Source organism: Monodelphis domestica, chromosome 1 (assembly GCF_027887165.1).
Source record: "Monodelphis domestica isolate mMonDom1 chromosome 1, mMonDom1.pri, whole genome shotgun sequence".
In the NCBI taxonomy this organism is placed as follows: domain Eukaryota; kingdom Metazoa; phylum Chordata; class Mammalia; order Didelphimorphia; family Didelphidae; genus Monodelphis; species Monodelphis domestica.
The window spans coordinates 476,818,247-476,842,432 of record NC_077227.1 but is presented as its reverse complement, the minus strand read 5'-3'; the positions used below and the strand labels follow the sequence as shown (position 1 = coordinate 476,842,432).

Sequence of the window (24,186 nt, the reverse complement as noted above, 5' to 3'; positions counted from 1 at the left end):
TTTTAATATTCTATTTAACCAAGTGGAAGACAATGTAGTAATGATTTTAAACTTCTTGAGGACTAGAACTATAAGAAGACTACTTTTTTTTTTGTTTTACCCATAGTGCTTAACACAGGAATGGATACATGGTAATCAATGGAAGATGATCAAAATGATATCACTGGCAATATCTTTTAACTTGTTCATAAACTGGATTTAGGTGAGGCAGAGTTGCACAAGGTCATTGGCTTCACTTTCTCTTCCAGTCACTTAAGTCCAGTGGCAGGACAAAAGAAAAAAGACTGGCAATGGCTTGAAATGCAGAAGATGACCATGGCTTCTTCACTGCCTAATCAAATTTGAAATGCTCCTCAGCACCTTCTTCTGCCACCTTTATGGCTACTGGAACAAATTGTTCTCATCTTCCCTTTCCCCTAAAAATGACTGAATTCAGTGTAAGTGGCCTAATTAAGACATTCTAAAAACATGGCATGTTCTGTGCCAACAAACAGGGATAAGCACTAACTACAGCATCTGAAAGGACAACTGGATATTGCCCTGGACTCTAGAAAGATTATCAAAATGTCTTTCCACGCAAGCTGGCAGAGCTCTTTAATTCTTTTTTTGTTCTAAAAGCTTACCAAACCTCTCTAATAACAGGTCCTGAGTTGGTGGTCATGGTAGATGAAGATTCTGGAGGACCACTAAACCTATAGTGAGCACCTCTCCCTTATGCTGTCTCATGAAAAGTATTCCTTCAGTTTCACATGAGCTTTTAATGCTTTCCAGAAGGTCTGAAGCAATGACAGATGGATAGTATTGCAATTGTATTAGTACAGGCCATACTTTTATATGGATGGCTTTCCGATGACATATCAAGTAGTACCAAATATAAACAGTATACATTTATTTTTTTGGGTCTTTAGTAAATGCTTTTAGAATTTGAAAGCAAATCTTGCAATATCAGTAATCTAAGTAAGACCTAATAAAAGTCTACATAAAGAAAATGTGTTAAAATTTTTTTAATTAAAACATAAAATACAACTATACTGAGTAAGTATGGCCAAAATGATTTCATTATCAAATTTATTAGCAATCTTCCTCCTAAGGCAGTAGTTTGGTGGCTGTTCATTCCCAACACTCATCATATTGACAGCAGGTTTAGTGCAGATACCCATTGTTTACTCTAAGTCAGTTCATGTTAATAACCCAAATTTCTGTATATATTTCACATGCCATTTTATATGATGTAATAATATTGCATTATATCAGCAGTTCTTAACCTGGGTCCACAGACCCTAACGTGGCTGTGAATTTTTAGAAATATAGATACCTAGGGGGCAGCTGGGTGGCTCAGTGGATTGAGAGCCAGGCCTAGAGATGGGAGGTCTGGGGTTCAAATCTGACCTCAGACACTTCCCAGCTGTATGACCCTGGGCAAGTCACTTGACCCCTGTTGCCTAGCCCTTACCATTCTTCTGCCTTGGAACCAATATATAGTATTGATTCCAAGACAGAAGGTAAGGGTTTAAAAAAAAAAGAAAGAAATATAGATACCTATATTTCGATATAATTAGTTTCCTTTGTAATCTTATATATCTTATTTCATGTCTTAAAAAAGTTTAAGAACTCCTACATTACATAAATACACTACGATTTATTTAAACAATGTCCAAAGAAAAGCATTCACTTTATTAGAAGGTTTTTCCTACCATAAAAATTCTGCTAAATATATTTTTGTATATATGAGACCTTTACCTTCCTTGGGGCACATAATCAGTAGTGATGTCATTGGACCACAGGTTATGTGAAGTTTAATGACCTTTCTAATAGAGTTCCAAATTATTTTACAGACTACCTTGTTCCAATTCACACTTCTACCAACAGTACATGAAAGAATCAAGAATTCCAAAATTGGCAGAGAACTTAGCACTTATCTAGCTATGCAGAGTCCTATCTACACCTGAAGAACCATATAACAGAAACATATCTACTACTATAAAACATCTGACAAATTGTTAACCATCTTTTGCTTGAAGACCTTCAAAGACCCATTCTACTCCTGAATAGTTTTAATTATGAATAATAAAACTGCTCAGAAGTAGAATTTTCCTGACATCAAACTTGAGATTGAATCTTTGTCTACCTATCGCTTTTGGTTCTGCCCTCTGGGATCAATTAAACACAGGTCCTCTGACTCCAAATCCTTGGCTTTATTCATAGTATCACAATGTAAGCAAGCACTGAAAAGGGCTGCAGAAAAATTAATTCCAACTCCCTCATTTTACAGAATAGGAAACTGTGGCACAGAGGGGAAAAAATAGTCCCTTCCATATTTATAATTTTGATCTTTTGTTATCTTTGACAATATGATTAAGTGTGATGCAAGGTAAAACCACAAGGATGTTTTAATAGGAATTTCTCTTAATTATTAGTGATTTGGAGGGAAAGGGACCTATATGTACAAAAATATTTATAGCAATTTGTTTTTGATGGCAAAGAATTGGAAACTGAGGGTATGCTCATTATTGGAGAACAGCTGAACAAGTTGGGTATATGGTCAAGATGGAACACAAATTGTGCTATAAGAAATCATAGGCAGGATGGTTTCTGAAAAACCTGAGAAGATTTATATAAACTGATGTAAATTTAAGTGAATAAAACCAGAAGAACATTGTACAGAGTAACAGCAATATTGTAATAATGATCAACTGTGAAAGACTTGGTGATCAGTACAATGATGTGAAACAATTCCAATGAAAAATTTCCATGATGAAAAATGCTATCCACCTTGAGAGATCTGAACATAGATCCAAAACAATTTTTTTCTTTTTCACTTTATGTTTCTTGCTTTTTATTGTTGTTATTTGTGTGTTTTGGCAACAAGGCTATTACAGAAATTTTTTTACATGAACACATATATAATTGCTATCAAACTGCTTGTCTTCTCAATGGGTAGGGAAGGGATGAAGGAAGAGAATGAAATTCAAAGTTCTTAAAAAATGAATGTTAAAATAAAGGGGAAAATTGGTCATTTGGAACTTCTACACAGCATTTTCTTTTATCTTATTTTTTATGTTTTTAGTTTACAATCATATTTATTTCTGAACATATCCCTCCCCTATCTCCTACCAAGCAAACTGTCCTTCACAGCAAAAATTTTTTTTAAAACCCTTCCCTTCCCTCCTTAGAATCAATTCTGTGTATTGGTTCCAAGGCAGAAGAGCAGTAAGGGCTAGGCAATGGGGGTTAAGAGACTTGCCCAGGGTCACACAGCTGGGAAATGTTTGAGGCCAGATTTGAAGGTAGGATCTCCTGTCTCTAGGTCTGGCTCTCCATCCACTGAGTTACCCCAGCTGCCCCCAGAGCAAAGATTTTTAAAAGAGAATCACTTTACCAAAACTAAGCAATACCTTGATTGTGACAGTATATGTAATATTATATACCTATAATCTCCCACCTTTCTAATTAGGAGAGGAAAAGTGAAGTTTCTCAATTCTTCTCAAAAGAGCTTGGTCATTATAGTTATCTGGTATCAAATTTCTTTTTCTCTCCTTTCCAATACTATTGTTTTCCTGCTTTTGTTACAGTTCACATAAATCTTCCAGTGCTTTTCTGAATTTCTCATATTTGCCAATCTTGTAGCAGATACATTTATACACCAAAATTTCTTGACTATCCTTCAACTGATGGGCATTTAGTCTATTTCAGGTTCTTTGTGACTACAAAAAGTGCCATTGACAATTTTGAAACATATGGCATTTTCTGTCTTTTGACATCCTTGAGGCACATACCTATCAATCAGTGGGATCTCAGGGTCAAAGCTTTGGTGAAAACATTTTATCTACTTCTTAAAAGTAATTCCAAAGTGATTTCTAGAATTGTTTTACCAATTCTCAATTCCACCAGCAATGTATCAGTGTGTCTTTCTTTCCACTAACTTCACAAATGCTGACTATTCCTATATTTTTTCAACTCTGCCAATTAATTGGGTCTGAAACTACAAAATCATTTTGATTTGCATTTCTTCTATCAGTGATTTAGAGCAGTTTTTCACAAAGCTGCTAATAGCTTGCACTTCACTGGATAATTATTTGTCTATATGCTTTGACCACTGATCCATTAGGGAATAGCTCTTATTTATTTTGTATTTCAGAGATATCTGATGCAAAGAATTTTCTCCCCAGGCAAGAGTTGCTCTTTATTATTTTTGCACTGATTCTGTGAAAAAGCTTTTCAATGAAATTTACAAAAAAAAATTTATTTTCCCCATTCCTCATTTAGTTAAGAACTTTCCATATTGGCATAAAGTACTTACTCCCTACTAATTTAAAGAAATGGTGTTACTCTTAATCATAGGTCCAGTATTAATACCTATTTTGAATTTATTGTTTTATGTGGCACAAAATATTGGCCCAAACCTAATTTCTGTTTAACTGCTTCCAGTTTTTACACCAAAAAAAGAATATTAATAATTTGCACGTCTTCTTCTGAAAACTGTCTGAGAAGTTAGTTTTCACAGAGACATGAAATTGAGACATCGATTTTAGAAGGTAAGGAAAACAAATCTAATTAGAGAAGGCTTGAATTGGAGTACTGAGAAATAATAAATAGCAAGCTAGTTAATGGATGGTTCTAAATGCAAAAATTAAAAGTTAAACATGGAGGCAGTTAGGTGGCACAATGGACAAAGAGTGCCAGGCCTGGAATTAGGAGGACCTGGGTTCAAATCTGGCTTCAAACACTTCCTAACTGTGGCCCTGGGCAAGTTAAGGAGCAATTAATGTAATCCCTCATTTGGCTAGTCCTTGCCTTTCTATTTAAAGTTGTTATTAAGACAGAAAGTAAGGATTTAAAAAAATAAAAATAAAAGCTAAAATTGTTTTAATAGATAATTTTGGTATTTGTCTTATCAGATCAATAAATCAACCAAACAAACAAAGGGCATTTATTGATTGATTATTATGTCCTAGGTACTATGCTAAGTACTGGGGATATAAAAAAGGAAAAAAATATCCTTTGCCCTCAAGGAGCTTGCATTCTAATATTAAGGACAACATGAACACAAATAAGTGCATACCACATACATGCAGATTAGATGGAAGGTAATTTTAGAAAAGAAGGTTCTAGCAACTGAAAGGCCCAGGAAAGACCTCATGAAGAAAGCAATACTTCAGCTAAGTCTTGAAGGAAGTCAGGGATTCTAGGAGGTAGAGGTAAAGGGGTTTGGGAGACAGCCAGTGCGAAGGCAAAGAGATAGAAGTAGTGTCATGTTCAAGGAGTAGCAAGTAGGCCAGTAGAGCTAGATCACAAAGTGCATACACTGGGGGCAAGTACTGTTTTTATCTATTTTTATATTCTCAAACAAAATATAGTTTGCTATGCATTATCTTTGCATTGAGAATTTAGTAATTAGAGAACACAACCTATATTCTGAGATTGGCGACTATGATAGTATTGACTGGTATGATGTAGTATATAATTATTTATGTAAAAGAAGAGCCAAAAGGTCCAACTGTTCATATGAAGATTGGATATAACACATTGCATTCATGAGTTTTTGCATCATAACAAAGAATTGCTTTGCCAAAGGCTGAAAGAGCTCAATGAAATATGAAAGATCTTATCTAAATCAAAACTATCCCCTGACTATGTTTTCTTTCCCTGATATATAACTTTTACAAAAGTTCAAGAATTAAGAAGCTTTCAAACATTCAAATGTAATATATAAATTGGGAATATAGGAATTTTTTAAAAATCCACAAATTTTAACCAAAGTCATCATTCTGAATTTTGGGCAGTAGCTGGGCTTACATTAAAGAAATTAAGTCTATTACAGGGATGGTCCCTTTAAAGATGGTGGACAGCATTATTTGTTAGATAGAACTTCTCTGACCTTATTACATTTTCATCATTTTTTCTGCTTTCATAAATCAGATTAAGTTTAAATATTGACTATCTGGGGCTCTCCCTAATATTAATATTTGCTTTCCAATGATACCCAATTGGTTCAGTGGTTGTTTTATCACATGAGTTATAAAGCTTTGAGGAATTTTTCAAGGATTCTCTGGAGAACAATTTGACTAAAGCAACATGCCAGAAAATACAGATTTGGTTTACTCTTGTATAGCTCTACAGTTTTAAGTATCCACAAATATGTTTGCTGAGTATTTTCATTCCATGTGAATTAACACAGCTGCTAAGAGCAAAGATTAGATATTTTAGGAGTAAGCAGAAATATATGAAAGTTTCAGAGAATGACTAATACAATCTGTGTTGTAACCTCTTTTCTCAGCACTTGGTCTATTCAATCTCACATACAGTCAGCCCTTGGGGCAAACCTGTCATAGAGAAGGGTTTGGATTGACTTTTCAGACCTTGTATCTAAACACCATTTGCTTTTTTCTTCAGACTACTTTTCCCCTCACATTTAGTTCTGAGACTTTTATCTTTAGGGCCTGAACATCGAATCCACAAACTCATTAACATTAATGAGATAGGTCTACATCTGTTCAACCTCCCTCTCAAGGTATCCAAGTATAACCCCACATAAGGCAAGAGCCCTTTCTTCCAATCAGCCTATCAACAGTAGCTTGCTTTTAAAATCCTGTTAAGGGCGTGTTCAAATAGAAATGAAAGCTTCCAGTAAATCTTTCCTCATAGCACTTAAGGTTCTAATGCCATTAAGTACACACTTAATTGAATTTATAAGTATTCCTAAATTTACAAAAGCAACACTGAAGGCTAATAGGCATTATATTAAAATCTATATTAACAGAAACTTTAAAGGCTGGTCAGAGAATCTCAAAATCAATTTTAGTAATACAATCATTATAAAAAAAAAACCCAAGTCTATAATAGAAGAGTTCAATCTTGCCACAAAAACAGTAAGTAGAAAAATCACTATGGGTCCTACATAAAATGTGGTTAAGTGGGGGTGAGATATCAGTGTGTGAAATGGGAAAATGCTTGTTTAAATATCCTGAGGAAATCCTCTTTTCCAAAACCATTTTTTGCCAATTTCAGAAAAACCCTGGAAAATATTTGGAGTTTCTAAAACAGAAGCATACAATCTAAAATATTAATTCATTTTACTTAGAAAACTTGAATTCCAATACATATGTGAACCAAGACCAATGTTGTCTATGTCTTGAATTTAACAATGTATATTAATTCTCTCAGTCCAATTAACTGGTTTTGTTTCTTGGCTTTAATAAATAAGATTTCATCAACAATTCCAAATGGCTAAAGATTAAGCTGTACAAATCCAATTCCCATTGAGCTGATTTAAATCCTGTATCACTATGGATTTAGATGAACTGCTTTACTGTCTTAATCCCTAGACGAATCTAGAGTTCCTATACTGTAGCAGATACTACTGCCCTGTCCTTCCCAGCTGCCAAGAAACTCTGACTACAATTTTATAACTAAAAGGAAGTTCCTATTTTTCTCTCATCAACCTTACCTAAATTAACATCTGAGTCATCAAATTTTTCATTCAATTATAGTCAATTTAAAACTTAAAAAGTATGAATGAGACCCATCTGACTCAAAGATTTTTAACTTATCTATAGCACATGGATTTTTAAAATTTTGAATTTTCTATCAACAGTTAAAAACAAACTGCAAAAATGACCTTCAAAAGCCAAATGGGATTTTTCTGACTTTAATTCAAGTATTTTATAGTTTTCTACAGCTTACCAAATAATCCATACAACTTGGAATTAAGAGTAGATACAAATGTATTTTGAGCAGCCTAAACAGAAAATGATTTTGCTAGTTTTAAGAAGTAAAAGGAAATGTTAGTGCCAGAGGTAGTTTTGTTTAAACTTTATGGGCATTTCACCTTTTTTCAGGACCTGTGACATTTACTAATTTTAAAAGCCAGTGATATGGCTTTATCATTCATAATCAAAAGCTAACCAGGAGTCCCTACAGAAAAACTTTGCCCTTTTCAAATGAACAAACAATGACTCCTCTTAGGTACTTTCCGACGCTGTTCTCAAATGGCACAACTAGGGACTTTCCACACTGCATGCCTGGCAGGAGTTACGATTACAGCCCACAGCCCACAGCCCACATTTTTTGGCTGCGGTCTGTGGAGTGAATCTATGGAGACACAGTTTCTACAAAGCTGCCCCACCACTAAATACACTTGTGTTCAGGACTTTCAGATATTCTGTAACTCTGGTACAGGCAGAAAAAAACTATACAAGAGAAACTGTGAAACATGGTGATCGGTCTCTTCTCACAGAGCCACCATTTATTTGCACTCATGCAAATGGCAGCCCCATACACCCCTCACAGGCTTTCTGATCAGATAGCCATCTGGGTGGACAAAGGGTTAGGCTATTTCAAAAATCCAAAGTAGGTCGAATTCTATTTCATGAAAGGCCAGATTGTGCCCTAGCTCACTTCCAATTTAAATATATATTTGTATTTAAGCAAACAATCAGAGAAGTGATCCTAATAACCTTTCTATTCTCTGATATTTACTAGCTGCTGATTGTGGGCAACTCACTTAATCTCTCCAAGCACCAATTTCTATATCTGTCAAATGGAAATAACAATAATACTTGTAGTATCTGCCTTATAGAACTTTTGTGAGGCGAGGGTCCAATGAGATATTATATATAAAGCTCTTTGAAAACCTTAAAATATTCTATCCAGTAAATGTCAGTTATTATTATTGTTAATTTAAGACTATTCTTGTATTTCAATCAATGGCTCCCAATTACCATGAGTTTCCCTCCATGTAGGATCACATACCTCTTCACTTCATTTAACTGTGGTGCCTATTAAATAAATACATGGGGTAGGGGCAGCTAGGTGGCACAGTGGATAGAGAGCCAGGTCTGGAATAGGAAGGACCTGGGTTCAAATTTGGCCTCAGACACTCCCTGGCTATGTGATCTGGGCAAATCACTTTAAATGTTTGCCTTGCCCTAGCCCTTCAGTCTTAGAGGTAGTAGATAGAAAGAACAGGCTCAAAAATAAATAAACACATGGGGTAGGATCTTCAACCTCAAGTACAAGCACTTTTAGATTTATACTATAACGTAAAAAGAACTTGAAAATTTCAGATATTAATTGGGGCATAACATAAAAAGTGTTGACTGCTATCATTAACTGATACTAGTAGTCAATTTTAGCATGGTTTCCCAAGACCTTAAAATTATTGATAAACGCACCCTATAACCATTAAATTGTTTATGAACTCTTCTCCATGGGAAGATTTCTTTACGAGGAGGGCAACAGTAAAAGACTATCACTTCCACAGAGCAAAAAATGGGCTAGCCAGGGCCAGACATAGTACCTCATATGTAGCAGGTGCTCAAGGAGACTTCAGATCTTGCTGTGTGGGCATAAGGTAAACTTATTATTGTTTCATGCTCCCAAACAGCAATTATCCCTCCTCCAAAGCAAGTGAAGTATTATTCTCTTTAGAGCAAGAATCAAAGAACACTAACAGAGAGGTAGTATAGTGTCACAGAACAGAAATGGACTAGAATTCAGGACACCTTAGTTGGAGTGGTTCCTCCATTTACTAGTCATGTGCCCTTGGGTAAATACCCTGGTCTGAGTATTAAATTCCATTAATAAAATGACAATCTAGAAAACTGTTCTGTCTGTTTCACAGAGTTCTTGGGAAGCTTGAATTAGATAATGTACATGAAATCATGTTGTGTACAACTATATAATGTTATCATTTATTTAGAAAAATTGGTCAAAATTGCAATAGAAAAATGTGAAAAGCAATCTCATAGCCCAAACTGGGAAGCTGCTCCAAAGTAAAGAGTGGTAAGGGCTACATAGGCAGTGGGGGTTAAGCGACCTACCCAGAGTCACACAACTAGGAAGTACCTGAAGCCACATTTGAATCCAGGACCTCCTGTCTCTAGTTTTGGTTCTCAATCCACTGAGCTACTTAGCTGCTCCTCTCTACATTTAATTTCTAACAAGAAAGTTATGGCCATCTATGTTGTCAAAATTTCATACTTAACTAAAAAAAGAATAAAAATAAATTAAAAAAAATATAAAATATAAAAAAAAACAATCACTAGATTTGGCTTCACGTTAAAGTGTTTCTTGGAGTATTCAAGCTCTAAGCAGTACTGATGGTGATTATTCTCTAAGATCTAAGGGAATAATAAGATTTCAAAGTAATAATTCTTGAAAAGCGCAAGTATCTACCACTTCTAACTTCTTCCTCACTGAAATGAAAATTTGCAGTGTCAAACAGCCACAACCAAGTGAATCCTGATACTACTATATTTTGGTACTTTGTGAGCTACTATTCTACAAGACAGGCCCAATATACCAGCAGCCAATGACTCTATTTTCTCTCTGTTCACCTACAGAGTCAAATACAAAAACGACATTTGATAAGAATGTAAGATCTTTGAAAACAGTTATTGTTTACTATTTGCCTTTTGAATCTACACTCCCCCCCAACCAAAGCACATGGTAAGCATTTGACAAATGTTTGTTTGTTTTGATTAATTTATGAATGTCATTGCTAGTACAAAATTATGCTTCCTTTTAAGAAATAAATATACATATTTCAGTTATACCCTTAATTTCTTATGTTTTCAAAAGACAGAGAAGGTCCTTGTTTGAAACTGCTACTATATAACTAGTGATACCCCACACCAAGAAAACAAAGTTAAGTAATATATAAACAGCCACCAAATTCTTAGGATAAGAAAAGTTATTGCACACATTCCCAACAATTTGAATGCCCTGAGTATGGAATATTTCTTTAGACTCAGATCCTCAAGAGACTGGGAAGTCAAATAACTGTTATACGCTATAAATTCATATTAACCAATTTCAACCAGGCCCTCCCTGCAGCAGGTTATCCTTTTATTTCTATCTGATTCCATCTCTCACTCTCAACAGAAGCTCACCCAAACCTTTTTAGCTATCCTCATGCTTCCCATATTTTCCTTCTCTCCTAAACAACACTTCTACCTCCTGTAAGTCCCAGCTGAGGACTTTGATTCTTACCTAAGAAAAAACCAGGCTATTTGCTGTGAACTGTTTCTTAAGTCTCCTTGTCTTCATCTCAAACCTCCTAGTCCAGTAATGGTGAACCCATGGCACAGGTGCCAAAGACGGCACCCAGATCAATCTCTTTGGGCACATAGCCACCCCAACCTCCAAGAATTCATTACTAAGCAGAGGGTCTCGGGCAGAGCTTCTTCCCTCCCCATTCTCCATCATGTCTGACTGATATTTTTTCACATCCTCCGCCTCTCTGCCCAGCAGCCAATGGGAGCGCATGGTGATGAGGTGGAGGTGGAGATAAGGTGAGCGGCTCACAGGAGGCAGAGCTGGAGGGGGGCAGAGCACTCGGGCAGAGCACTCAGGCCACTTCCCTCCCCCTCTCTACACTAAATGAGGATACTCAATTCACCCGATCCTCCACCCAACAGCCCAATGGGAGTACTTTCTCCCACCCCTGTGTGGGTTAAGCACCACCCAATTTGGTCTGGGGGGTAGGGATGGGGCCTGGCATGCCATCTTTAAAAGGTTCACCATCAATGCCTTAGCTATTCCTCCTTTTCCTCAGTCTCTGACAAAATGGTGAATGGTGGTCTTACTCCTTGCCAAAGCTAACCTTAATGTGTCCTCGATGGCATCATCACCTCTCTTGCTCAGTAGACTGCTCCCTTAATAAAACATATTTCCCTAAATTTCAAACTTTTTTCCATCTCCTAATTCTTTCCTTTCTGTCTTCAAACATGTCTGAGTCTATCCCTTATCATTACAAAGAGAAGGGAAGGAAATAAGCATTTGTTATGCACCAACTTTGGGCACTGTGCTAAATGCTTTACAAATAGTATCTCATTTGAGTCACACAACAACCACAAGAGAGGTAGGTGCTATTAATATCCATACTTTATATATGAGGAAATGGCGGCAAACAGGTAAAGTTACTTGTCCAAGGTCACACAGCTAGTAAGTATCCTACCTCACATCAGAACTCAGGTCTTCCTGACTCCAGACAGACCCAGTGATCTATCCACTGAGCCGCCCAGCTGCCTCATTTTGACCCTACCATCTCCTTCAAATTAATGTCCTAAATCTCACCTCTCTTTCTTAGCTCAACTCCTAGACAAATCATTCTCCACTTTGCCTCCATTTCTTTTTTCCTCATTCATTCCTCAAACCCTTTGCATTTGGCTGCCAATCTCATCATTAAGATGCAATGTTCCTCTTCAAGGTGACCAATTGTCAAATTGTCAAGTCTGATGGTTTTTCCTCAGCCCTCATCCTTTTCTACCTCTTTGCTGTATCTGGCACTGCTGATCACGTCCCTCCTCTTAGACACTCTTCTCAATGGGCTTTTCAGTCTCTTCTGCCTGCTCATTATCCATACCCTAAATGTGATCTCCCTAGGGCTCTGCTCTTGGTGATCTCATCAGTTCCCATGGATGTAATTAATATCTCTATGCAGATGACTCACAGATCTGTAGGTCTAGACCCTACCTTCTTCCCTGAGCTTCAGTCCCACATCACTCTACCTACTGGATACTTAAAAAAATACACCAAACCAGATGTCCTTGTTCATAATAAATTCAACAATGTCCAAAACAGCATTCTTATCCTTCCTTCCAAACTCATTCCTCTTTTTATTTTCCCAATTTCTGAGACACCATCATTCTTTTTTTTTTTAATCCTTTATTTCCATCTTAGAAATAATAATGCATATTGGTTCCAAGGCAGAAAAAGAGTAAGCACTAAACAATGGTGGTTAAGTAACTTGCCCTGGGTCACACAGCTAGGAAGTTACAGAGGTCACATTTGAACCCAGGACCTCTCATCTCTAGGCCTGGCTCTCAATTCACTGAGCCACCTAGCTGTCCCAAAACAATGATTCTTTTAGTTCCCCAAGATTGTAACATTGGATTTATCCCCACTTTCCCACACCACACAAATCTAATTAAACACCAAATTTTGGTGTTTTTATCTTCCCATCTCTTCTATTTAATCCTTTTTCTCTATTCAATATAGCTATTGCTTTATTTGAGGCCCTTATTACCTCTTGGCTAGATAATTGTAAAAGCCTGCTAATTGTTTTCTGTCTTAAATTTCTCCTCACTCTCAAGTCCATCCTCCACATAGCTACCAAGTGATTTTCCTTAAGCATGGATCTTATCAAGTTACTCTCATGCATTAAGCTCCAGTAGCTCCATAGTTCCATTTTTCCAGGATGACTGTACATTATTCTCTATCCCCAGAGTCTGAAATCTAGCCAAATTGGCCTTTTCTCTACTTCTTACACATGGTACTATATCTCCCATTTCTGTACTCTTGCTGGTCACTTTGCATACCCAGAATGCACCCTTCCCTCTTAACTCTAGACCCCCCAGAATCCCTGAATTCTTTGACAAAGATCCAACACTCCTTCCCAAAAGAAGCCTTTCTTGATCCCAAGGACTAGTGCTCTTCCCTCTTCCTACTTATCTTATACTAAACTTGTTAGTATTTATTATTATATTTATTCTGTAATTACTTATATGAGAGGCAGTGTGGTATAATGAGTAGAGCTGGCCTTGTAGCCAGGAATACCTGGGTTGAAGTCTTCCCTCTGACTTATACTGACTGTGTGACCCTGGGAGAATGACGACTCTCAGAGCTATATGCAACTCTACAAAGAAAATGCCAACCTCCATTAGTAGGCATTTTCTCACCCAGGAACTACTTATCAAATACTGGGTCCAATCCATATCCCCATCTGTAGTCTTTAGGGAAGAGAAATGCCAGTCCACCAACTCCCTCTCTGGTCCCCTCTCATGATGCTGAGGGATACCAATAATCTCCTTGAATTCATTCTTCAGTGACTAACAAACTCTAATGTGGTTATACTCCCCCCACTAACCCAGTGATTCTTAAGGCTTCTCCTGCCATTGTTCAAATCTCTTTTCTGTCCCCAACAGCCAACTCCTTCATTTCCATTTTCCTCAATTCAACACCCCAATATGCCACTCTACAGCAACTCATCCATAGGTGACAACCTGTTTTTATCTTAAATTTTCTTTCCTACTCTATCTTCTGGCTCTCATTGAGTTCTGGACTCCCTCATGACTCAGCCTTCCTGGTCATTCATTCTTCCATGCCTCTACTTCTTTTCTTCTCATTCTTTTTAACTCTACAATCTGGCTTCTAATTTCATCATTCAAATGAAACTTCTCTCTCTGAATTTACCAATGATCCTTTATCTAAAGGTCTTTTCTCAATCTTCATCTTTCTTGATTTCTCTGCAGCTTCTGACATAAGCCCTCTTCTCCTGGATACTTTATTCTCTTTAGGTTTTTCATGACACTACTTTATTTAGGTTCTCCTACCTGTTCAACAGCTCCTTCTCAATTTCCTTTGCTAGATCTTCTTGCCTACTAACACTCTATCCAGGCCTTTTTTCTTTTCTCCCTCTAAACTATTCTTGGTGATCTCATTGCCTCCTATGGTTTCAATTATCATCTTTAGACTGATGATTCTAAGATCTCCTTATCTAGTCCTAACCTCCAGATTTTCATCTCTAACTGCCAACTAGATATATGAAATTGTATGTTCTGTAAGCAACCACAAACTCAACATATCCCAAACTGTACTCATTATTTCTGCCCCCAAGTTTCTCCCCCTTCTTAAATTTCAATTACCATCTTCCCAATTACCCAGGCTCACAACCTACGTGTCTTGACTCCTTACTCTCACTCTATGTCCAATCCATTTCCAAGTCCTATTAATTTTACCTTTATAACACCTCTCATATATGTTCCCTTCTGTCTTCTGACAGTCACTATCATGGTACAGGCCCTCATCACTTCTCTTCTGGACAACTACAATAGCACGCAGCTAGTCTCTCTCCTTAAGCCTCTTCCCAGTCTAGTCCATCTTCTACTCAGCTATCAAATTAATCTTCCTAAATCACAGGTCTGATCACATCCTCTCCTTATTTAATCAACTCCAATGACTCCACATCATCTCTAAAACATCTCCTGGTATTCAAAGTCTTTTATAACATGGCCCCCTCCTACCTTTCCAGTTTTCTTATGTCTTACTCCTTTTCACAAACTCTTCTATCCAGTGATGATGGGTTCTTTGCTATTCCTTGCACAAAACACTCCATCTCTTGATTCTGAGCATTTTCACTGGCTTGTCCTCATCTCCAGAATAATTCAACTCCTGCTTCCCTATTTTCCTATTTTCTACAAAAAGCTTTCCCTGGTCACTCTTAATGCTATTCGCTTTTCTCTGATGATTATCACCAATTTATCCTGTATATAGCTTATTTATACAGAGCTGTTTTCATGTTGTTTCTCCATTAGACCATGAGCTCCTTGAGAGCAGGGACTGCCTTCTGCCTTTCTTCTACAATGTCCCTAGCACTTAGCACAGTGACTGGCAAGGTGTAGAAGCTTAAAGAATTGATTTATTGGTGAAATGAATAATCCTATCAAGATCAATCAACTTCACCAAATACACATTCAATAGTAACAATCGTTACTATTATTTAGGGATGATAGAATTTTAACTATGAGGTACACTTTGGTCACCTTTTGCCACAGTGTTGTAGTCCATGCTCTACTTTAGCTTTTTTTTTTAAGCTACCTTTTCTGGATTTGTAAGAGTCCATCTACTTAGCAGGCAGATCCCAAGCCCACCAGTTAAAATGCATACAGGCCATTCCTGCCAAGTTGGGCATATTTTGTTCTCCCTGAAACTCCCAACTTCTTTCTACCTCTTATTCTGAGAACATTCCTATAAAGGGCATGTCAATCAATCTACTCTCCATCCAATTGATTTCTATATCAAACACGCCTCCATGGTCACCATTCTTCTATGAATAGTTACCTACACCCCCTTAGAATATAAACTCCTAGTTTGAATTTTATTATTTGTTTCTTCATTGTTTAGTAAGCACTAAAGGCAGCTAATTTAGTTCACCTGTAAAATGAGGATAATATTACCTACCTAACAGAGTGTTGCTAATGACATTTAGCACAGTGCCAGGCACATAGTAAACACTAAATAAACGCTAGTAGTAGTAGTAGCAGCAGCAGCAGCAGCAGCAGCAGCAGTAGTAGTAATAATGTTCCTACCACATAGTAAGCATTTAATAAATACTTTTTCAGTTCAATTGTGTATTCACTGAGACATGCATAGGAAAAGACTATATAAAAGAAAACACCAATCTTTACCTCATATTCTTTTATAGTGCCTTTCCATGTACAACCATCATTGACACAGACAGCTGGTAGGCTTTCTACCTCTCTTCGGGCAGCATTATCTGGAAAAGCCTTAGAAAAAACAGAGAAATTCCTATGAGATTACAATTTCCTCTTTATTATATGTCTTCTTATAAATATCAAAAAGTCACCTCTCAGTCATAGATGAACCAAAATAATGACATGTTATAGAAGTCAGAGATGAATATTCAAGTAGGACTTTATAAACATATTCAAAGAATGACTTTCATAGAAGAAACACTAACAAACCCACATCAGTAAGACTATAAGCTCCTTTAGCATAAGAATTGTCTACTTCTGTCTTTGTAACTTTAGCTAAGCCAAGTTTCTTGACAGTGAAGTCTTTTCCTTCCTTTCCCCTCCCCCTTCCTCTCTCTTCCTCCCTCCCTCCCTTTCTCTTTCTCTCTCCCCTTTCCTACTTCTTTCCTTTAAAACTTATTTTATATCTTAGAATGAATACAAAGTATTGGTTCCAAGGGAGAAGAGCAATAAGGGCTAGGCAACTGAAATTAAGTGACTTGCCCAGGATCACACAGCGAGGAAGTGTCTAAGGCTAGATTTGAACCCAAGACCTCCCATCTCCATGTTTGGCTCTCTAGCCAGCGAGCTACCTAGTTGTCCCAACAGAGAAGTTTCTTAAAAGTTAAATGACTATGTTAAGAAGTAATTTTACAGCTTTCTGAAACTTTATTCTATGACCTCTGAAGCCAAACCAAATTTAATTTAGCAATTATAATATATTCAATTTAGGAATTCTTTACTTACCGAACTGCTTTCTAAAATAGAAATGCCTTCTTCATATATTCCCTCCTGAATGCACGCAGCACAATTCTGAGGCCCAGTGCTTATGGAAATAGAGAAGAAACATGCCCTTACAAATATTCTTTGATGAGGTATAATATCCAACAATGAATGCTGCCAAAACCATGATTTAATGTTTACTAAAACAAAACATCATCTTTACGTGGCTTAAATGAAACCCCTAGTCTTCCGTACTCATCATTTTATTTGTTTTATTCAGCAGTCAGATCCTACATCCCTACAATAATGACAGAAGAATATGTATAATTGACACTAGTCACTTTGCTATTCCTCACACAAAACATTCAGATTCCTGACTGCGCATTTTCACTGGCCCTTCCTGATCTACCTTACTGCTAGGGTTTTCCCACTGATTGATATTTCTCAATTTATCCTGTATACAGTTTGCTTGTACATAGTTGTTTGCATGTTGTCTCCCTCATTAAGACTGTGAACTCCTTGAGAGTGTGTCTTTTGCCTTTCTTTGTATCTCTAGTACTTAGCACAGTGCTTGGTGCATATTAAATAGGCATTTAATAAATGTGAACTAATAATTTCTGCACAAGCAAAGAATACACTATTCCTACTATGCTTAAAGTTTCAAAAATCACAATCAGTACCTTATGATGCTGGTCAGACAATAAGAGCAGTACCGATGTCCACACTGAGCTTGAAATGGTCTTCTCAAAATGTTCTTGCATGCAGAACAAAGATATTTATCTTCTAATTTTGTTCCTAAGATATCCTTTGAAAATCCAGGCTGAAGCAAATCTAAAGAGCCTGGAGGAGTAGAGTTTGCTGTTGCCATGTGAGCCACAACCCCCAAATGAACTTCAAGACCCTGTAAGAGAAAACAGTGAGTTATAGTTTAGTTGAGATTTTTTTTTCATCTGTGAGGTAAGCAGCCCCAAATAGTACAGAAAAGAGCACTTGCGCTCATCCAAAATTTAAGAGTTAGAGGTTTATGACTATCAATCCAGAATCATAGAATTTTAGGGATGACAGAAACTCTAAAGATCACTAAGTCTAACTTCCTTTAGAGATCAGGAATTTCAAGGAGGTTAAGTGACACCTTCAACGTTCTATAGTTAGTGAGGGGGAAGAACTAAGGCTCCCAGTCCAATATAATTATACTAGATGAGGCTCCCCTTCCCTACAAAAGAAGCCTCAACTTCCACTCAATTTAGAATGTTCTCATTTAGTAGTGTCCAAAGCTTTACAGGAAAGGAAAACTCATTTGATTCTCTCACAACTCAAGTTTCAAGGCTACATTCCTGGACAAGCTAAAGCTGCCCCATACCTGATGGAGGGCAATCCAAGAATAGAACTCCCAAAATAGATAGGCTAAGATTGCCCTCATATACCCTACCTACATAGCATCAATTTACATATAGTACACGTTTTCTGCTACACATCTAAAAGTTCAATGTAGAGAGTCCTATATTAGCCTGGCCTAACCAACTCAGTGAAAATGTTTATTAAATTAGCTCAGAATGAAGTAAGAAGAACCTGGAGAACAAGTTATACAATCACAGTATTATAAAAACAACTCTGAATAACTTGATAACTCTTACTGATCAACTGATTCCAAAGGACTGATGATGAAACATGCTATACACCTCTTGACAGTGAGGTAATAGACTCAAGATGAAAAATAAGATGTATGTTTTCAGAAAGACAATGCATCTTTTTGTTCTACAATGTATATGGAAATTCTCATTTTAATTGGTATTTATTAAGGTCAGAATTTTACAAATTAATGATAAGGTTCTTTCTGGAATAGAAAGACTGCTTTTAAAAATAGGCAAGGTGGGGGAAGCTGAGTAGCTCAGTGGATTGAGAGCCAGGCCTAGAGATAGGAGGTCCTAGGTTTAAATGTGACCTCGGACACTTCCCAGCTGTGTGACCCTGGGCAAGTCACTTGACCCCCATTGCCTAGCCCTTATCACTCTTCTGCCTTGGAGCCAATACACAGCATTGACTCCAAGATGGAAGGTAAGGGTTTAAAAAAATAATAAAAATAAAAATAGGCAAGGTAATATAATAAATCCTGACTATCCAAGGATGGTTTTAAAGGCCTTTTGCTTCAACTGTCAGGTTTTCTTTTAGCAGAGGAGGCAAAATTAAAAACCAATATTATTTTTTGTTCAAAGTTTTTATAAAGTGTGAGGAGGAATCAGGCCAAAAGTCCTAGCTAAAGAGAGATATTCGATTACATGTATGTGAAGGTCCTTTATATATATATATTCTCTAATTACTCTAATAGAAGGTAAAGTCCTTGAAGGTAAGAACCCCCCCCCCCTTTTTTTGTCTCGAGGCTGGATCAAAGCAGGTACTTAATAATTATCTATTGGACTAAGGTGAATTAGGTTGGTTAGGTCCAGTAACTCTGTCAAAATAGGATATGAGGTTAGCCTGGCATGACTTCTTGCTGAAGTTATACCAGTTGTGTATGTGATCACCATTTTCTTGTCCAGATGTTCACTAGCCATTCCTTTTATTAACATTTTCTAAAATGTTAGGAATATAATTCAACTATTCTAGCCCATGGCAGATAGATGGCATGGTGGATAGAGCATCAAGCTAAAAATCCAGAAGATATGAGTTCAAATGTGACCTCAGACAGTAGTTTTAATAAAATGAGCTGGTGAAGAAATGACAAACCACTCCAACATCTTTGCCAAGAAAATCTGAGTTGGACATGAATGAAAACAATTGAACTACAACATACTAGCTCATAGTTTGAAGACTCTTCTCTCTTCCTTTTTTGGAAAACAAAAACAAAACATGCACTCCTCTAGAGTCTGTCTGTCTGTCTGTCTGTCTGTCTGTCTGTCTGTCTGTCTGTCTCTCATTCTTCAATCTCCCAAAAGATCATAGGCAATGGAACTAGTATTTACTAGTTTTTTAGTTTCAAGTATCTATGACTTTGTTGGTATGGGTTCTTCCTTCTACCAATGCAATTTACAACCAGAATCCTTCATGAGTTTCCTCTTGTCTAGAATGCTTGGCGCTCACTTCTGTATCTTTTCCCCCTGATTCTTATAAGGGACGCAACTAAAATCCCATTTTTTGGAGGAAGCCTTTTCCCATTACACTCTTCTACCCCTAATGCCTGTGCCTACCCCTTTGAGATCACTAACTTTTTTTTTAAAACCCTTAACTTCTGTCTTAGAATCACTACTATGTATTGGTTCTAAGGCAGAAGAGTGATAAGGGTTAGGCAATAGGGGTCAAGTGACTTTTTCCAAGGTCACATAGCTAGGAAGTGTCTGAGGCCAGATTTGAACCTATGCTTGGCTTTCAATCCACTGAGCCACCTGGCTGCCCCCTAAGATCACTATTTGGATATAACTAGTTTATTTAGTGCTGTCTCCTTCTGCATAGCATAGGCTGTTTTTAACTTTGTTAATAACTCTGGCACTAAGCATAACATTTAATGAATGCTTATTAATTGACAGACCATTTCCTAACTGAATGGCATCTTTATTTCCATTTATTTGTTACTATAAAAAAGAGCTGCTATAAATATTTTCAGGTTGAGACCCTTGGATCTTTGACCTCATTAAGGGTACATACCAGTGATGGTGAACCTATGGCATGAGTACCAAAGATGGCATGCAGAGCTCTTTCTGTGGGCACAAGGCAGCCCTCCCAGCCTGCCCCACCTGGAAAGTTCTTACCAGAAAGGCAGAGGGCCACAGGCAAAGCTGTTCCCCTCCCCCTCCCTACACTTGCTGAGGACATTCCTCACTTCACCCACCCCTCCACTGAGTAGTCCAATGGGAAGGCTTCCTCACTCCCCTGTGAGGGGGAGGGGCACAGCACTTGGTCTTGGGTGGGGTGGCAAGGCCCAGCACTCCACCTCTAAAAGGTTTGCCATCACTGGTATTAGGTCAAAGGGTTCAGCCACTTTGTTAATATAATCAAGCCAATTCTTGGCTCCAGTGATAATGCATGTGTGCTTTTCCTACCAAAGCAGCTACAACCCTAACAATTTTTTTCTTTTTTCTTCATCTTTGCCAATTTACTAAGCATGAGCTAAAACTTCAGAAATGTTTTTATTTGCATTTCTCTTTATCACTGGCAATTTGATTCTCATTTGGAGTATATGTAATTCATCTCTAATACCAAATTAAAATCATGGTAGCTTTGTCTGTAGACTTCCCAGTCACAACCCTTCTTTCCTTAATGAGTTCAATTTGAAATTTTTCTCTTCTCCTCAACTCTTGCCCTCATACTAGAGCTTCAACATACATACTGATGTTCATTGAAACACTAACCATTCAGTTCCTCAGCTGTTCATTTCCCATGAGTCACTTCCCAACCCCACTTCATCCACACATAAAAATGTGTCATCACAAAAAGTACCACCTCCATATTTGAGAATTCTGACATCTCCTTATCCAAACATAATCTATTGGCTTTTCACCCCATCCCTTTACCAAACCCTAATCTTTGTTCACACTCTGATTTCCAAACCCTTAATTCCTCAATTCTCTCCCAGGTCATCTCTATTGCTCTAGCTACTTTTCCCTGTCTTGACCTCTTAGTGATCTAATTCAGCTCTACATCGTTGTTTCTTAAATCCCTTATTTCACTGAATGTGTTTTGCCAAGTTTCAGACTTGGATCCCTCCTACTATTCACTGCCTTAGCTTCTATAACATGTGCTGCTAAATGAAGGTAGAGAAAATCTTACAACTGTTCTGACTGGTTCCACTACAAATTTATGGTACACAAATTCAATAGGGCCCTCATTGCTTCTAAGCAATCCTCTTATAAGTCACCATTCTCCTCTTCATAGTGGTTCTTCTAAACCTTTTCCTCTCTCCTCAAATCTGTCATGGCTCTCTCCCTCCACCCTCTCAGATGAGAACCTCACCTCATATTTTACAGAAAAAACTGAGGCCATTTACTGTGTGCTCCCTCTTTCTCCCCCCCCTTCCATTTTATATCACCCATATGCCTTCTGTTAATATCTTTTCCCTTCATTCCTGCCTCACATGATAAGGTTGCCTTAACTCCTTGCCGAATTCCTCTACTTGCTCAAATGATGCAGTTCTATCCTAGTTCCTCCAATATTTTCAGTCTCTTTCTGTTTAATGATTCCTTCCTGACTGCCTCTAAACATGCCCATTTCTCCCCCATTCTCAAAACACCTTCACATATTCTTTCCATCTCCACTAATTATCATCCTATATCTTCCTTGTAAAACCCTTATCTTCCATATTAGAATCAATATTGTATGTTGGTTGTAAGACAGAAAAGCGGTAAGGGCTGGCAATGGGGGTTAAATGACTTGCCCAGAGTCACACAGTGAGGAAGTGTCTAAGGCTAGATTTGAACCTAGGACCTCTAGGCCTGGCTCTCAATTCACTAAGCTACCTAGTTGCCCCATCCTATATCTTTTCTGCCCTTTGTAGCTAACCTCCTTGAAAAAGCATCTACAACAAGGACCTACTTATACCAAAATATTTATAGTGGCTCTTTTTTCTGGTGGCAAAGAACTGAAAACTGAAGGGATGTCCATCAATTGGGAAATGGCTGAACAAGTTGTATAGAATTGTAATGAAATACTATTGTGCCACAAGAAATGACAAACAAGATGATCACAAAGAAACTTGGAAAAACTTCTATGAAGTGATGCAAAGGAAAGTGAGCAGAAACAAGAGAATACTGTACATGGTTAACAGCAATAATGTATGATGATCAACTGCAAATAAATTAACTATTATCAGCAATGCAAAGATTCAGGAATCCCAATGGCTTTTTCTCTATTCTCATTCTCCTTGATCCCACTACAGCCTTTAACACTACTGATCATCTTCCCCCTTCCTTTATATTTACTCTCCTCTCTTTAGATATTCAAGATATCACTCTGCTTGATTCTCTTACCTATCCAATTGTTCCCTCTTCTCCTTTGCTGGATCATTATTCAGATCAAATCTGTTAACTACAGGTATCCCCGAAAGTTGTGTCCTGGGCCTTCTTCTCTTCTCTCTATATATTCCCATACTTGGTGGTCTCATCAGTTCCCATGGTTTTAATTTCCAACTCTTGTGTTGATGACTCTCAAAACTACCTATCCTGCTCCAACTTTTCTGTATGAGAATTTAAGACTAATCTGTATCCTTTTTCCCTTTTTAAAAATAAAGTTTCATACTGAGTTTGAAAACAGACCATTCTCTGAGATTGCAATTCAATCCCACACTTTGATTGAATTAACAAGGTCTGGGGTTTATTATCTGTATAAAAAGGCCCCATGAACCTCTGGTCCCATGTGACTCCTGGAGTCTTAAAGACCAACCTCTGACCAGTGTTAGATCAAGTCTGCCAAATCAGAAAGACACAGAAAAGTGCTGTCATGGAAAATATAAGTTTTGGGCCCAGGAGGGAAGAGTTCTTTTTTTGGGGCCCTGGGCTCATGGTGTGAGAAAGCATATATGTAGTAAGTAGAATAGCACAGCAAGCTTGGGGAAGGTGGCTAGGTAAGGAGGCTTGCAAAAGGAACAGCTGGCCTCATGTGGCTGGTGCCCTTTCTTTCTCTGACCTGCTCTTTTAATTTATTTAATAAATTATAAATTAAGATATAATCTCCAGAGAATTTTCATTACAATCTCATACTTCCAATTAGAAGGAAAACAACAAACTGGAATAAAAAATTTTATATAAAATATCTCTGATACAGGTCTAATGCCTCAAATATATAAAGAACGAAGTCAAATTTATAAGAAACCAAGCCATTCCCCAACTGACAAATGGGCAAGGGATATGAAAAGGCAGTTTTCAGTGGAAGAAATAAAAGCTAGTAATAACCATATGAAAAAAATGTTCTAAATCCCTCCTGATTAAGAAATGCAAATCAAAACAATTCTGAGGTATTACCTTATAACTAGCAGAATGGCAAATATGACAGTAAAGGAAAATAATAAATGTTGGAGGAGATGTGGCAACATTGGCACACTGTAAACCTTAAAATTTCTTAGACTTATAAATGTTGGAAAAATTTCATACTTGAAAAATTTCCTACTGATAGTCAATTGGAATGTGAACCCCCTTGGCATGGGAGGGTCCTCCTCCTCCCTTCTTAAGATTACTTTAGGACAGAAACCTTTTGCTGAACAATGGAAAGGGCTTTGACCTAT

The 24,186-nt window shown here is 37.3% G+C and overlaps 1 protein-coding gene across 5 annotated transcripts in view; it reads right to left on the bottom strand.

Annotated features, from left to right (window-relative positions):
* TRAF2 (TNF receptor associated factor 2) overlaps positions 1–24,186 on the bottom strand; it is a 65,031-nt gene that overhangs the window by 21,761 nt on the left and 19,084 nt on the right. For all 5 annotated transcript variants that reach the window (XM_056812727.1, XM_007475391.3, XM_007475392.3 and 2 more), the window contains 3 exons: positions 17,660–17,880; positions 17,004–17,082; positions 16,191–16,289 (listed from right to left, as the gene is read on the bottom strand). In XM_056812727.1, coding sequence (XP_056668705.1) covers positions 16,191–16,289; positions 17,004–17,082; positions 17,660–17,880 — 399 coding nt within the window. The remainder of the gene's footprint in view (positions 1–16,190; positions 16,290–17,003; positions 17,083–17,659; positions 17,881–24,186) is intronic.